At 45.1% G+C, this 15,804-nt stretch overlaps 2 protein-coding genes across 2 annotated transcripts; one reads left to right on the forward strand and one right to left on the reverse strand.

Moving 5' to 3' along the window:
- The first annotated feature begins 377 nt into the window (after window positions 1-377).
- Window positions 378-6,939, forward strand: CCNA2 (cyclin A2). The gene is given in 8 exon segments (XM_069798847.1): window positions 378-647; window positions 650-1,004; window positions 2,132-2,247; window positions 2,607-2,830; window positions 3,405-3,609; window positions 4,469-4,582; window positions 5,110-5,243; window positions 5,706-6,939. Coding segments are annotated over 8 exon segments (1,344 nt in total). The 5' UTR covers window positions 378-503; the 3' UTR covers window positions 5,758-6,939.
- A 2,349-nt stretch (window positions 6,940-9,288) lies between these two features.
- Window positions 9,289-15,036, reverse strand: EXOSC9 (exosome component 9). The gene is made up of 12 exons (XM_069798954.1): window positions 14,895-15,036; window positions 14,615-14,709; window positions 13,797-13,916; window positions 13,582-13,684; window positions 13,004-13,141; window positions 12,452-12,534; window positions 11,992-12,124; window positions 11,438-11,526; window positions 11,092-11,238; window positions 10,528-10,718; window positions 10,058-10,136; window positions 9,289-9,544 (listed from the first exon to the last, which is right to left on the reverse strand). Exons 1-12 carry the CDS (start codon window positions 14,958-14,960, stop codon window positions 9,463-9,465), a joined length of 1,326 nt encoding a protein of 441 aa, XP_069655055.1. The 5' UTR covers window positions 14,961-15,036; the 3' UTR covers window positions 9,289-9,462.
- Window positions 15,037-15,804: the final 768 nt, after the last annotated feature.

Consider the following 15,804-nt stretch of genomic DNA (forward strand, 5'->3'; position numbering starts at 1 on the left):
CCCTCCCTCCCGCCGCCAGGCATGAGCAGGCTGCGGCAGCGCGGCCGCAGCCGCCCCGGCCTGAGGCAGCCAGAGCCAAACCGCTGGCACGTCCTCAGCGGGAGGAGCGTCCCCTCGACCGCTTCGTTCCGCCGGGGCCAGCGGCTCTGCCCCGGCCCGCCGGGGCCCGACCCTTCCCCTCCGGCCTCCCGCCGAACGGCCCGCCCCGCCCACTTCACCTCAGGATGGCCCCGCCCCTCGCCTCGCCTCAGGCCCCGCCCGCCGTTAGCCCCGTCCCGCTTTGGCCCCTGCCGCCGCCCGTAGGCCGCGTCACGCGCCGCGGCGCCGCGCCCTCTCATTGGCCCATTCAATAGTCGCGGGCTACTTGAACGGCGAGAGTGGCGCCGCCGCGCGAGACTCGGCGGCCGCCGGCACGAGTCGCGCCCATCCCCCGCCCGCCGGCGCCCCCCCCACCCCCTTCCCCGTCCTCCTCCTCCTCCTCCTTCTCCTCAGCCGCCCCCGCCATGATGTTGGCGGAGCAGGAGAACCAGGAGAACGTCCCTCCGGGCGGCAAAGCTCCGCCGCCGCCCGCCGCCGGCACCCGCGTGGCGCTGGGACTGCTGCGGGGCGCCCAGAAGCGGCCCGGGGTCCCGCCGCAGGTGAGAGGGGAGCGGGAGGACCGGGGAGGTGTGGGTGGCGGGGGCCGCCATCTTGGGGCGCCGGGAGCTGTCAGCGGCGGCTGTCAGCGGCGGGGCCGCGCCGGGCCGTCGGCGGCGCTGACGGGCCGTTCTCCTCACAGGCGGAGCGGGGCGGCGGTGAGGGCCATGGAGCGGCGGTGGGGCGGCCGGTCGGAGGACAACAGGCCTTTACCATCCATGTGGACGAACCGGACGGGGAGCAGCGGCGGCGGGGCGGCCCGGCGACCCAAAAAGAGGAGGCGGCGCTGGGGCTGCGTGCGGCCGTCTGCGCCCTGGGGGAGCGGCGGCCCCTGGCGCCCCTGAACAACGCCATGGAGCTGAGCTTCGGTACGTGACACACAACACACACTCACACACACACATCGGGGTTTCGGCAGCCCCCCCCCGCCCCGTACCCCCTGCCCAGGCAGCCGAGCGGCGTGCCCGCTGGGAGGGCAGTGCTGCCCCGGGCTCTTGTGGGCCCCGTCCCATCTGCTCCCCTCTGCAGCGGCCCCGGGCAGCACCCGAATCTGCAGGGTCCTTTCCCCGGGAAGCAGGGAGGTGAGCAGGGTTGCGCTGAGGTGTTACCCTAGGGAATGATTTCCAGACCGAACTGGAGGAGGACTGTAGGTCCTGCAGTTGTTTGGGACATGGACCGGTTTGGTTCAACTCGGGAGACACCTTTTTCAGTTGCTGAAACCAGTTTGGTTCCTTTGAGCATGCCATTACCATACAACAGCTTTTCAGTCCAGCTGAGGTAGCAATTACTTGACCCGCTATGCTTCCATCCCATGCTCTTTGGAGGTAGTTTTATGCTTTTAACCTTAACTGATGGTACCTCATGAGAGAAACCGGATTACAGACAAGAGCAGCCCTTGAAGCCTCACCTTTTGCTACCAATGTAGAGTTAGAAGGGGCCTTTACTCAGGCAAATCCTAATAGACTTTTCTCCCAGGCAATACGCTGTACTGGTGCACGTGTTTTGAGCTCTTCTTCGTACGTACGGAATGGGAGCTGTCAGATTCATCTTCTGTAACACGTGCATGAGTATCCGAGGGCTGATTTCGTCATGGTCTGTCTCTGCAGTCCAAAAAAAAGCTCTGGTACTCCAGCCCTGTTTTAAGCCACAATAGCTAAGCTTACAGGATTCACACTTATGTAGCAAGGTAACACAGGATGCACTGACCACTGCATAATTGCAAAAGAGTTTTCCATCCCTTTGTTCTTGCGGGGAAGAAGAGAAAGGGGAACCGGAAGCTTCCTTGTTGCCGTAACATTTTGGCTTCCCGAGAGCTTCCTCAACTCCCACCAGTCTAGTTGAGTGGCAGTCTACCCTCTTTGCCTGCCTGGGAGGCAAGAGACCCAGCAGTCCTGGAGACCCACCGTCTACATACTACAGAATAGGGTAGTTCCCTGTGCTGTGAGGGAATGGTCTGATGGTGCCCATTTTAACATGGCTATTATCTTCTGCTTAGATTCTCCAAGTATTATGGATATTTCAGTAACCTCAGAAGCAGAAGAGAAAAAACCAAACGTTAATAATGTGCCAGACTATATCAGCGATATCCATTCGTACCTTAGGGAAATGGAGGTAAGCTGCTCCTTTCTTACTTGCATACAGCTTACGGGGGAGAAATCTGGAGTTGAGAAATGCGTCTAGACATTAGTTACTACTGCTGCAGTGACTAAATTAAAGCTTACTAGAAATAGAGATATAAGATGCTGTGTGCACTGCTGTGAACGCAAGACTGGTTTCTTGTGATAAAGTTGATTGTGCCATGCACTGAACAGAAGCTGGAAAGCAAGATTACAGAAATAGAACTTACTGATCCTAGACTTAACCATTGTTTACTTCTGATCTGTTTAAACAGTGGTAAACGGAGCTTAAACAGTTGCTTCCCTACTGGCACTTAGTCCAAACTCAATCTTATCTGTCATCTAAACCTACAGGTGAAATGCAAGCCTAAAATAGGTTACATGAAGAAGCAACCTGATATCACAAACAACATGCGGGCTATTCTTGTGGACTGGCTGGTGGAAGTTGGAGAAGAATACAAGTTACAGAATGAAACCCTGCACTTAGCTGTAAATTACATTGATAGGTTTCTTTCTTCAATGTCTGTTTTGAGAGGAAAACTTCAGCTTGTGGGTACTGCAGCTATGCTGCTTGCATCGTAAGTGAAATTGCTTAATTTAAAATTCCACCTGCTGTTCTCATACAGATGGAAATCTTGTGGCTATCACATTTCTGTTGGCTATAGCCAGACTAACTCAGAAGGGCTTCGCATCAGACGAAAAATCAGGAGTTATCCACCTAAAAGCTTGGCAGTTTGTGTGAAACTCTGCAAGCAAGGTTCTAGGCTATCTTTGTTGATTGCCCTAATGTGAGGATTCATTATTTCTAGCTGCAGCAGCAGGCGGCTTCTAAACAGTATTTGAGAGAATAAGCACAAGGCATGTGACAAGAAAGTTTTGCTTGCACCAATTATTTGTTTAGTGGGTTATTCTGGAACTTCAGTAACTCTGAGTCCCAAATTGCTTAGTGCATATCAGGCTATTGTTGCTCTGTAATTTCAAATTCTGCTGATTCAGGAGCTACTGAACCAAGGGCAGCAAACTTGTTCAGTAACAGTGTCCAGCTACTTCACAAGTCAGAATATAAATTAGCATGCTGGCTTTCATTAAATGTTGCTGATTATCTGGTTTTCTACTACTCAATTATTTGCTCATAACTATTTCTCCTGGCAGAAAGTTTGAAGAAATCTACCCTCCTGAAGTAGCAGAATTTGTCTACATCACAGATGACACCTATACCAAGAAGCAGGTTCTAAGGATGGAGCACTTAATTTTGAAGGTTTTATCATTTGACTTGGCAGCTCCAACAATCAACCAGTTCCTCACTCAGTATTTCCTACATCAGCAGACAAATGCTAAAGTGGAGAGCTTATCAATGGTAAGTTAAGAATTCCTAGCTCGGCCCGTGTAACTAGAGAGTTCTCTTACTATTAAAGCACGTTACAAGCTCTGTTTCCTCATCGTGCATGAAGAGAAATGCTGAAGGATACTTCGGTCCAGGCTTCCCTGCCTCTTCCAATTTTTAAACGCATAGTCTCTCTGGGAGAGTTCTGGAGAGTGCACGTGGTATGACGCGTGCTCCTCCAGAAGTGGTGCCACACCACTGGAAGCTTAACACTCCTACTGCCACTTACTGTTGGAGATACTCCATTCCTACTGCAGGCTGGCACTTGGCCTGGTTCAAGCATGCACGCTTACTCAGAGCAGGCAGAGATTGACAAACTTTAATTTGGGGGTTGTTTCACTGCTAGATGTTTTCTTCCTTCTTATCGAAGACTGCCACACCTACTCACCCACTTTGGCTAAAGAAGACTTTTGTTTTGGTTTTCCCCTCAACAAGCAGCGAGCTCTAAATCCAGAGGCTAATTTCTAAAGCAGAGCACAGATAACGTTTCAGCTAAAGTTCTGTTAAATCCTAACTGTACGGCAGGTACCACAGCTCCTCCATAGAAGCCTTTGTCTCACTGTGCAAAGGTCAGACCTGACTACACGCCTCCTTCTAGATCTTGTATACCTCTAAATACAAAACGTGGTGTTGAAAAAGCATGCGTTGGGAACGGTGACAGTAGCTAACAGTAGATGCTAAAAAAGAAAGTAAGTGGAAACTAGTAAAAGCTGTTGTTCCAACTGATGGCAGGATTGGAAGCTTAAAGATCAGGGTTCTAGTGCAACTGTTGAATGCTCTTCTACTTCCTTTTGGAAGGAGATGATTCCCTTTCTCTCGTTTCCCCTTGCAGTACCTTGGGGAGCTGAGTCTAATCGATGCTGATCCTTACTTGAAATACTTGCCATCAGTTATTGCTGCTGCAGCATTTCATCTAGCAAGCTATACGATCACTGGACAAACCTGGGTACGTAGCACTAAAACTTGAATCTTTGTGCACCTTTATGCATGTTTAGTGTATTCGTACGTGGTTCTGAATGCTGGGGGCTGGGCTGCAGGAATCGCAGCCCCCCTGCACTCCTAGGCCGTTAATTAGGGTTTGCTCCCTATGGTATTTGAAAAATGGGGTGGGGAGGGGGCGACACCTTTTCTTGGAAGGAAGAGGCATCTATTGATGCACTCCCTTTTGGTGATCCTCCTCAAAGCTGTAAACAGCTTCCTTGTGATGAGGAAGGGGGCAGTAAGAAAGCCTAAGCACTGGAGGCTAGGAATACTTGTTTAGAATATGATAGTTTGCAGGATTACTGTAAACCTATGTGAACTGCAAAAATCTGAAGGGTGAGTAGTAAATTACTTTGTGCTTGAGAAAATGACACTCTGCCAAGCTACTAGAACAATAGTTTCAACAGGAAGCTAAAAACTCCACCAGTGGTCATCAGCATGAGCAAACAGAAAAACTTCAAATGTCCCTCCCCCCTTTCCTTTTTCCGTCAGCCTGAATCCCTGTGCAAAGTAACAGGCTACACCCTTGAAGACATCAAGCCTTGCCTCGTGGACCTACACAAGACCTACCTCAAAGCAGCACAGCACACACAACAGTCCATAAGGGAAAAGTACAAGAGTACAAAGTGAGTATCTGTAGAGATGTTATGGTAAGATGGTACGTTATGCCCAAGTTGTCCTAGCAGGTAACCGCTTAACGAGGCGGGGTGTATCTTGAGTCTTCAGTCAGACTCAAGTAACCAAATCTACCATCTAAGTGAAATGGTGGCAAGACTCCCCAGGTTTTTGCACAATGTTTTGTTGAGCAATACTTTGTGTTCACCACCAGGCCTGTGCTATTACTACCTGAACTGTGGGGTAGAAACTGGAGGAATGTTCTTGATGTTCCTACAGTTGGTGGGCAGGAGGTGGGTGGTACCTAATGCTCCTAAAAATCTGTGTTGGCATCTAGCTGACAAGCCCCCAGATGTTTCCTCGCCTTGTGAGAAATGTGCTTTGCTGCAGTATGTATGCTGTTCTTCATGGCAGAGAGCACTTGAGCAAGATGACATCCTGCATCTTTTTTTTTTTTTTTCCCCCCCCTCTAGGTACCATGGAGTATCGCTTGTTGACCCACCAGAGACACTAAACTTATTGTAATAATCAAGAGACTGATCTTTTAAAGAGATGTATATTACAAGAAAATGATGTACAGTTTTAAACATGGTTCAAAATTCTAGATGTGATCACTTGGAATATTAATACAGGTTTTGAGGAGCTTAATTATGAAGTTAGCTTTTTGTGGTTTTAATGTAAATCTTTTGTACATGCAATCTTGTTAAAATATTTAGCTGGGTTTTTATAAAAATGTTCTCTTTGAGCACGGAATTAACCATGCAGACCAAGTGAAGTCTGAGACTGCTTATCTAATTATAGATTAAACATTAATATTAGCAGTGCATTATAGTAGGGCTTTTTCTCCCTCCAAGTAAGAATGACTTGGAATCCACATCAGTATTTGTAGCATTTTTGTACTGTCTAGTTTAAACTGAGACTTAGTATAGATCCAAAATGTGGCTTAATGGCTATAATACTGGAAGAAACAAAACTATATAGCTCTGACAACACCTTGCTGGAACTGACTCTTGTGAGGCTCCTTAGGATATGCCAGTTACTGGAAGCCTTGATTGCTATGTCGTGTATTGCCCGATCTCCATCAGGTTAAAGGTTGAACGCTCTGCTCCAGGGACTGTAAGCAGCTAAAACTAGTATACCAGTTCATACTTCTCTCTTCCAGTACATAGGAAATGGTCTTGCTATAGGCATTTTCTAGTCGAAGTGTGAAACTGGCATTAATTTAAACCCATGGAGTTCCCACTGATGTGTTAGCTGGCCTGACAGCCCATCAGTATCTACTAAAAAAAATAAACAGTCATCAGTCTGCTTACCTGGTACCTCTGCAGGGGCAGCAGAGGGATTAAACTGCAGGAGGGTGAACTACTTACTGCTTTGTGCCCTCAAGAGGAAGGAATGTCTTCTGGCGGGGATGGGCTACATGCAGAATGGTATGAATTCTGTACATCCCTCTTGGGAAGGGTTCCTCTGTGGCACACGGCAAAAATGTAGACCAACTGGTCTTATTTTTCCTTAGTTCTAGACCCCTTACATGAGCAAACTAGCACATAGTCAGCATTAGATCAAGTGAATGTTTACCTTCAACCTGTGTAAATGGGGTGATGCTGCCCTGTACCCGCTGTTCTTTGCATGTAAAGCAGTGAGTGCATGCAAGTGGGTTTAATCAAGCCATTTCCAGGTTGGCTAATAAACAGTTTTTACATCTGATGTTAGTGGTCTTGCCGATACCTTAAAACCGCTGAGGGGTGGTACTACCATCTTGAACTGGCATTCATTTCTAAAGCTTTTTGGCAAAGGCTGCCCTGTGAAACCTGTGCTGCTTCAACCTGAAGTTGATTTGACACTGTCCGTCTGGTTATCTGGATGCCTGGCAGGTAGCAGTATAAATTCTTCACAGGTGTCAAACAGCTGTCATGGTGTGGGCTATTTGAAATGAATTTTTAAAAATCAGTCCTTTGTCAAGCTGACAAGCATGCATTATAGTGAGACAATGTGTGTCTTGACTCAGTTGCTACAAACTTGCTGTTCTGCCCCCACCCCTGTGCTGCAAGTCTGAGCTCTCCATGAACCAACTCAGTTACAAAAGTGATCAAGTGGTGGTGGCTTACCCAGTCAAGACAAAAGTAAGCAGCAGAGGCTGCCTTTTTTGGCCAATTTGAGCTTTTTAGGATGCACTTTGACTTTTATACATGTTCTAATGTTTAATGAAGAACTGTTATTTCATTGGTCTACCATGTTCTCCAACAGCCTTTATTTAGCTTAATTTCAGTAGGTTGCCACTGAAAACCGAAAGCTAGTTGGGAAAAAACCTATGCCGTATATCATGTCTGGTGCTTAGTATTGGTAAGGCTCTAACCTTGCAGGACAGGGAGTTTGTATATACAGAACACGTTTGCCACAGTTATGAAGTCAGTTTGTGACCTGGGAAGGGCAACTCAAAATGCTGACTGGCAATTATTCTTTGAAGACTACAGAGCATGGCACTCTTCTTGCACAACTGGGTTCTGCCTTACCCTTCTTACATTTTGTGACATATGCTGGAAACTTTCCAAAACCACAGAAATACGAACACTGGAAGAGGAGCAATTTAAAGGAAGATTACAAATTATTTTTCCTGGAAAAAAGCAAGTAGCACAGTACTTAAGTGAAAGGACTTCAGTGGTTTATATTTACTTCTTTATGAAATGTCTCCTTGCTCTGTTTTCAATGGAAGTTGTTCTGTTAGTGTTCCCATAGCACCGAGAAAAATTTTCCCTTGCTCCCAGAGCTTTACTTTGAACATACTGATACGACTTCCTCTACAGGCCTAAAAAAAATGCTTCAGTCATGGCCTGGCATCTCTGCCCAGGCTATCTTCCTCCTTCCTCACCAACAGCTCTCGCTGCTGCAGTAAGTACCATCTTTTTCTATCTTCTCATTTTCCAAAGTTAATATGGGACGATTCCAGCTCTTGTTACTAAGCTTGGAACAAAATATCCCAGGTTGTACTGTACTACTGTTTTGCCAATCCAGTTGAACTTCTAGTGCTTTCAAAATAAAGCCTCTAAGGAATGTAGGGTGTGAGATGTTACGTGTGAAGAGAGAAAAAGCAGTGCAAAGAATACTGTTCTTTTTCCTGAAGACATTCCAAGGTCTCATGGTACTGCAGAATTAAGAAGAAACTCAATCTTCACTCATCCTTGTACTCCTGACAGTGACTTTCAGGTGGAAGAACTGACACTAAGAAACGAACACACTGGTTTAGCTCCTGGAGGAATGGGGCTTTCTGTGTTTGTCCCTTTCTGAAAGAGCACAACATGATTAAAGCTTTGCTTGGCTGGGAGCATTTCCCATGCCCCCCCATTAAATTCTAAATCTGATTTGGGGAATGTAATTCTATCTGGAACAGTAACTTCTCTCCTGTTCGTATTTCACAAAATACTAAGGTCACATGTAAAATAGTCCTGTGCTTGTGTAAATATGTGTGTGTTTCCAATTTGATTTGGTTTTTGAACAAAGCAGCTAGGCCAGATATTTTTGGAAGCCTCCTTGCCTCTTGGTTTTGCCGGATTCTAAAATCAGAGCATAATTCTTTGAATATAGTTCAAGAAGCATTCCTGTCTGTTGCATGTAATATTTAATTAAACTTTTTAAGAAACTCTATTGTTGAGTATGAGTTGCTTCTCTCCGAAAGTTTTTCAGAAGTTCTACGCTATTTTGTTAAGTACAGGCATTTCTGCTGATCTTTACACAAAGCAGTTTCAGTGAAAAGCAAGATGGGGAGTGATGTGGGCAAGCTGGTCTTAGTCACAGCATACTGTTTCCCTTTGTGAAGAACATTCCAAGGTGTGGCAATAGCTACCTTAATTAAAAGAAGCATTTCCTAAGGTGTTAAGCTTGAGCCATGATTCCTTTTATCACCAGAACTCTGACTATGCACAGCTCACTTCAGTAATGGCAGAGGCTGTTCTGTTAAGAAAACAATGCATCTTACCTCTGCAATTAAAGCTATAGAACTTGAGTCAGTTCAAGTTGAACTAGTGAGTTTTCTGCTTCAGCTTGATGCTAACCATGGAATTTCACTTACGTGCAAATTTTTATTTAAAGCTGTGTACAACACGTCTATAAAATATACATAAAAGCAGGACCAGATGTGGGGTGGGAGGAAATAAAATTATCTACAAAAATAAGTTCAATAATGATAGATCAAATTATGTATTATACAGCATTTCAGAAAGAGGGACGATGGCTTTAATAAGCAGCTCTCTTCTTTCTTCTCCTTTTAGTAAATGCCTTCTTACTTGTATTTTCTTGTTTCAAGTTGGTCTGTGTTCTGTGAGCAAACAACATTTGTATCAAAGAAACGTACTGAATAGTTTTATTTCAAAAGAACACAGGCTGATAATCTGTAACAGGGCAACCATCCACCACACTTGGTGCAAAGTTCAAACTTAGTTTCTAGAAAACGTACTCCACATGACAATGAGGGCTTCCATGTCTCATGCAGGTATACAGCAATAAATTAACTTCCTGGAGTTAAAACTTAGGATTACCTGTAGCATACTGTGTAAAAATCTCTGCAGCATCTCTAAGGAGCAGCTGATTCAAATCCACTTTTATGCTCTCACTCTCTTTGGAGTGATTAAGGTTAGTCAAATATCTGTAACTGTTTCAGACAGCTGCTAGGACAGGAGCAAACTAGCCTAGCTTTAAACTTCCTCAGTCCTGGCTATCTGTGTAGTCCCCTTGATCAACTGAGACCTTTCCTGGCCTTGCCAAAATCCTCCGCTTCCTGAAAATACTCCTTACAAACTCTGTTCCCCTCTTAATTTCACGTGATGGTTACCTTGTTTTCCTTGGTAGTTCCTGGGGTTCCAGAATGACAACTTCTTCCTCTTCACTGTCAGACAGTACAATAGGTTCATCTAAAAAAACAACCAAACAAAAAAACCCATAAATCGGTGATCAGTTCTGTACTAACAACTTCTGTAACTAATAACCACAGCATTTTTAAAGAAACATTCAGAGTGGCTAGTGCTTAATTTGGAGCTCTCCATATACTACAGAAATCAAGTCTTCTTTTGAAGAAAACAGAAGTAACCTGATGAAGTGGAAGCAGCAAATGGGTTTAACTCTCAAATGGAAAGAGCTAGATGGTTCTCCTTTGTGACCTGATGAAGTGAAAGTAGAAAATGGGTTTAACTCTCAAATGGAAAGAGGCTAGATAGTTCTCCTTTTTTGCTATGGACCTCTTTCACATTTCAATTGTAGACTACTAATAAAGCATATCAGATATCAAGATAAATAAATACTTACCCTTCTTAGTTTCCTTCATTGTACTTGTATCCTCCGTTTCCACTGTCTGACATTCAAAAGCAGCAGCCTCGCTTTCACTTTCCTCTTCTGCTGCTTCTTCCCTCTCAGATTCTTCAAGGTCTCCCCAGGAGTTCTCTATTCCTTCCCCAATTTGGGCTGTCCCTGGAGTGTGCAATATTGGTTTGGCAAAACTGAAGTAGTTAAGAAAAACCTTGGTGTTTGCTGGTAAACTCTGTGTATTCTGAGAGCAAACCAGGTGTTTTCTAAGCTGTACCTTTTCTCCCCAGGGGAGAACATCCTTAAAGGGGAGTTGAGAGAGAGTACTACATCTCCAGTTACTGTAACAATCAGTCACTTCAGACCTCAGGTGTGCACTTTACACTAGGAATTAGGTTACCTAAAAGCAGTGAGAACCAAACCCAATACGATGTTGATGCTTCCTCTGAAGGCTGTAAGGCTACCTAAGCTGTGAGCAATCTTGGATGTGTGCTTAGCCTCTAAGTAGTGCTAATGCAGGGGATGGGAAGCCTGGGTTTCCCCTGAATAATACAACAGAAAAGATACACTTCTGAAGGAGGGTCAGCTTTAGTGATGATTTCTTCTGCTTGTTCTTCCACATTGTTAGTATTGACAGCAGCGCTTTCCATTTTGAAGGCGGTGATCTTTTGATTTGGTATAGATTCTGCAAAGCCAAACTTGCCACCTTCTTTCCTAGTCATTCCGTGACAGACATTATTTCAGGATGTTTCACACTTAAAAATGCTTTCTCTTTTCAAGTTCAAATATACAAATACTTGCTATTTAAAACAAATACAAGTGAAAATAATTTGCTGTGCAAACTAGAGGTTGATATTACTTCTCAGCATGTTTCTTAAAAATGCCCACTTCCCTTCTTTCCCAAAACACTCACCTGACCTTCTGGTCATTCTCCAAGGCTTTTTGGATTAGTTCCGTTATTTCTGCAACCTTAACAGCTGTTATTTTACTGCATCTCAGAACCTGTTTGTTATACATACAACAACAGTTTACGATCATGAAAGCAAGATGTTTTTAACTAAAACTGTAGAACATCATAGGAGTCACAAACGCAAAAATAAAATATGGCATCTTAGTATGAGGGACTGGATACACTATGAGTTGATGCGAAAGGTAAAAGACAACAGCCTCTAGCTACTCATGTGAGTGCAGTCTGAATTAATTTACAGACTCCCTCAGCCAAATCACAGGGGGGAAAAAAAAAGATGCATATCTGACCAAGCAATACACCTTTTCTACGTTTCTTGTTCAGCATGATGCACAGTACTACACTCTTCCACTAGGACTGAAAATACATCATCTTTTCCAATTAAATCCGACAGGTAATTGATTTCTTAGCTTCCAATGTCAAGGATATTTCAGTATCAAGATTATAGCACAGGAATGAGTTTCTATATGAGAGAAAGAGTGGTCAAAGCAAAGATTTACCTGATCCTTTACCAGCATAATCCCTCCACTGGACTGGATGGTACAAATTTCACGATGTTTATTCATGGCAATTACAAGGAGGCCATCCATTACACGTTCCTCGCGTTCACTTGGATCCACCAATAAATAGGTCCTAGAATCAAGTTTTTAAATATAAGGCAACAGTAAAAGTTTGAGGTGAGTTACTACCCTTAAAACAATTAAACAAAGGAATTGGTTTACGTATTAGAAATTATGGGTCTACTCCCCCCAGAAAGCTTTCTACATCATCTGTGGAAAGCTAGCTGGTTAGTTACACTGTGCAGAACACGTAAATATCTCCCCATAGCATCTCATTTCAGACAAAATGTCGTAAGAAATCAGCTTGTCAATACAAATGCTTTTAGGGCTTTTCTATGTTTAAAATCAATTCTGCAGATTTACAATAAGCTGTTCCTGTCAAAAAACTTAAAAATCTTACCCTTGCTGGAAGAAGGCAAAACTGACACAAATAGGCATGTGGTGGATACTCAAGGGGACAGGATCACGTTCCTCAGGAGCATACTTTGAAAAGAATTGGCCCAGAAGACAATTATTTACAAAACACATTTAATTTTAAAGTTATGCTCTGTAGAAAGATAGTTAAAGAAATAAAAAAACAAAGAAAAAAAGGCTAACAAATGTTTAGTCATCTAAATATTAAAAACTTTTTACTCTTCTTGTGCAATTCTCACTGTTTACTACCTACGTAGTTAAATATAGCACATTCATCAGCCTTATGCTTGATTTGGTCGAAATACTGTAAAATACTTATCTTTTACAATTAATATTCCCATACACTGAGGCTGGTAAAATTCTGTATTCAGCGGGCTTCCTTACTATCCTTTCACATTTTAAACAGCAACACATCTATCCTAAAACTTAACTATCTTGGAGTTTATCTGCTTACACAAACATTTACTTCTCCCTTTTAGACAGAAAGAAACAGCTAGCCGCGATGCCACACTACTTATTATAATCCGGTGCAACTTACCACAGTTACTTCCTCTCCTTGCACAGACACGTCTGGTCTGCGAAAATGACACAGAGCTACAATTCCTGCTATGCTAGCAGCATCAATAATGTTACCATCATGATTTAACAGATGCAGGTCCAGACGAATTTGCCAAACCTGAGAAAAAGCATACATAACTACTTGGTAATTTGTGACATGATTCTACACAAGTTACTGATTTCCAAAACAATTTAATTTTTCAAACCATAGGAGGAACCAGCATATATTCTTCAGGTCTTTGCTTAAGAAGATGAAAGATCTCGGTACGTTCCAAGATACCCAGTATGCTACATTTAATTATGACAAAATACGTTAACTCTAAAGTACAATTTAAACTTTATTCTGCCAAGAAATATTCAAGTGCGCAGGGTCCCAACTACTTCAGAAAGCCTATGTAGATACACGAGTTAAAAATACCTGTAAAGTCAGATGTGTGGATCTTTACATTAACCTAAAATCAGAATTTCTGGTTTCCAAAACAAGAGAGAGACCACCTTAAAAACAGACTATATGTATCTTTTAGTTTAAAGCCACTTGAAATCAGTAGGTTTTCATACCTTTTCACCAGCAACAACGCAAAGAGATTCAGTATCTATACACCTGGAATTTCTCAGGCATCGTTCTATTAGTCTGTTCAGTTTCACCAGTAACTCAGATTGCCTGTTAAAACAAAATTAACCCAAACTGAGTATGATTACACTATATACTTACATGTATCAGAACAGTGGCTCTTATGTTGTCCTGGCTTAGTCTTTTCAAGAAAACTACATACCTGCCAGGCTCAAAACCAGGGGCAGCCATCGGTGAGAGCTCAAGATTAAAGAAAAGTATACCTTCTGTGGGCCGATTTGGCTTGGGGGGAACAAGTTCACATGAGACTTGTGCAAGAACCCTGCAAAGGTAAACAAACCGCTAAGTCACAGCATTTAGCAGAAAAAAACTCCTACGACTACGAACCAAATACATGTTTTGAAAAAGTACGTGCTGAAGCTTTCAGTTTGTATTTCTCACTCCTGACAATTTCTGTTTCAATGCCTGTCACATGTATTTAAACTCCCGTCAACAGTTGGGAGAATCAAATGTAGAAATCAGAGCATCCTCCTGCCTTTTAGCATTAAAAATAAGGCTCAAACACCCGAGAATCTGTAAGTAAATGTTTACCTAAGTGCATATAAGCCACTTTTCCACATACAAAAAAAGGCCGTTTAATTTGTGGAAGGATGCAAAATGTAACCTGAGATCAGCGAATAAAGGGATGAAAAATTATAACCATTTTGTATTATTTTATAAATTATTTGTAATCTACAATCAACACGGAAACCCCATCCCTTCCCTTCCCACTTTTTCTCCTGTAAAGGAGAAGCTACTTTTAGGCTCCAGTCCTTAAAACCTGTTTACTGGGATCTCAGCGGGCTTTCAGACGCCTAACATTCAACGCCATGCACTCCCTTCGCTTCCGCGGGTTTGGACACGTAACGCTTTAAAGCCAGAACGACAGAGGCGCCTGAAAGGCTTTCCTCAGGCCGCCATGGGCAGCGCGGCCTGCCCGCAACCCGACGCCTGCCGAGCCCCCCCAAACCCCGCATTCACCTCGTCTTCCCCAGCTCCACGATGCAGCAGCCGTAGTCGGCGCCGAAGGAGATGCGCACGTTCCGGTAATCATAGCACTGCCGCCCGTCCAGGCGCTGAGGGCCCACAGAGAGAAAGACACACACGGTTAATGCGCCATTGCCGGGGGGGGTGGGGGTGGGCGGCGAGGCTCCGGCCTTCCGCCGGTCAACGGCAAGGGGAGAGCCCCGCCAGCCGCCCCCCCCCCCCGGTGCGGGGAAGGGGATTAGGGAAGGGGAAGAAGAGGAAGCCGGCGCCGCACCTTCCTCTCCTCGATGGCGCGCAGGAGGAAGCGGCGCTCGCAGTTGGAAAGCGGCGTCGCCTTCATGGCGGGCCGTGAGGGGAGGCGCCGCGCGCCGCGCTCGCGTCACTCACCGGGCGCGGTGTGAGTGGCAGCGCGCAGGCGCCCGAGCTCCCGCCCTCGGCCCCGCCCACGGGCGGTGGCTCCCCTCAGGCCGTGAGGGGACGGTGTTCCCGCCCCGGGGGGATCCCGTCCGCCGTCGGTCATCCTCCGTTACAGTCCGCTAAATGATGGGCGCAGGGGCCTGCTTCACCGCAGGGGCAACTTAAGCCGCGGCTCGGAGGTTCGGTTGCCCAGAGCGGGGCCTGGGAGGGGGCTGTTGCAGTCAGTCGTGTCGTCGTCCGTCTCCCCCCCCCCCCCCATGGCGGCTCTCCGCGCCTCGTCAGCGGCCGAAGGGAGAGAGGCCCTGTGGGCTTGTAACAAAGTGCCGGTCGTCGGGGAAACCGTCTGGAATTTAAAAAAAAAAAAAAATCAAACACAAAAAAACCCGCGTCTCAGGCATTTCGAGTGGTTAACGCTGTTGTAGTGCCCAGTCTTCAAGATGTGCGTGCTCCTGCAGCCCCTAGAAAACAGCCAAGCTGGTAGCGCGAGCGAGGCAGGCAGTGCTGTAGACGAAAATGCAGCAAAAGCTTCAAATTTGTCTGAAGAACATCCTTCCCTGTTGTTTTCAAATCTGCCAGAAGAACATCCTTTCCTGCTGTTCTGAAGTGTTGCCTGTAAGTAAAAACTCGGGGCCTTTACAAGTGGCTTTTATGCTTAGTTTGAGTTGAAACAAGAAAATCACTTACTGTATCTTCCCACCAATGTTAAAACCCAGACACTGACTTTTCTCACACAAAATTGTTGAAATATCTGTTGTACTGTCTTTTTT

Source organism: Haliaeetus albicilla, chromosome 1, assembly GCF_947461875.1.
Source record: "Haliaeetus albicilla chromosome 1, bHalAlb1.1, whole genome shotgun sequence".
Lineage (NCBI taxonomy): Eukaryota > Metazoa > Chordata > Aves > Accipitriformes > Accipitridae > Haliaeetus > Haliaeetus albicilla.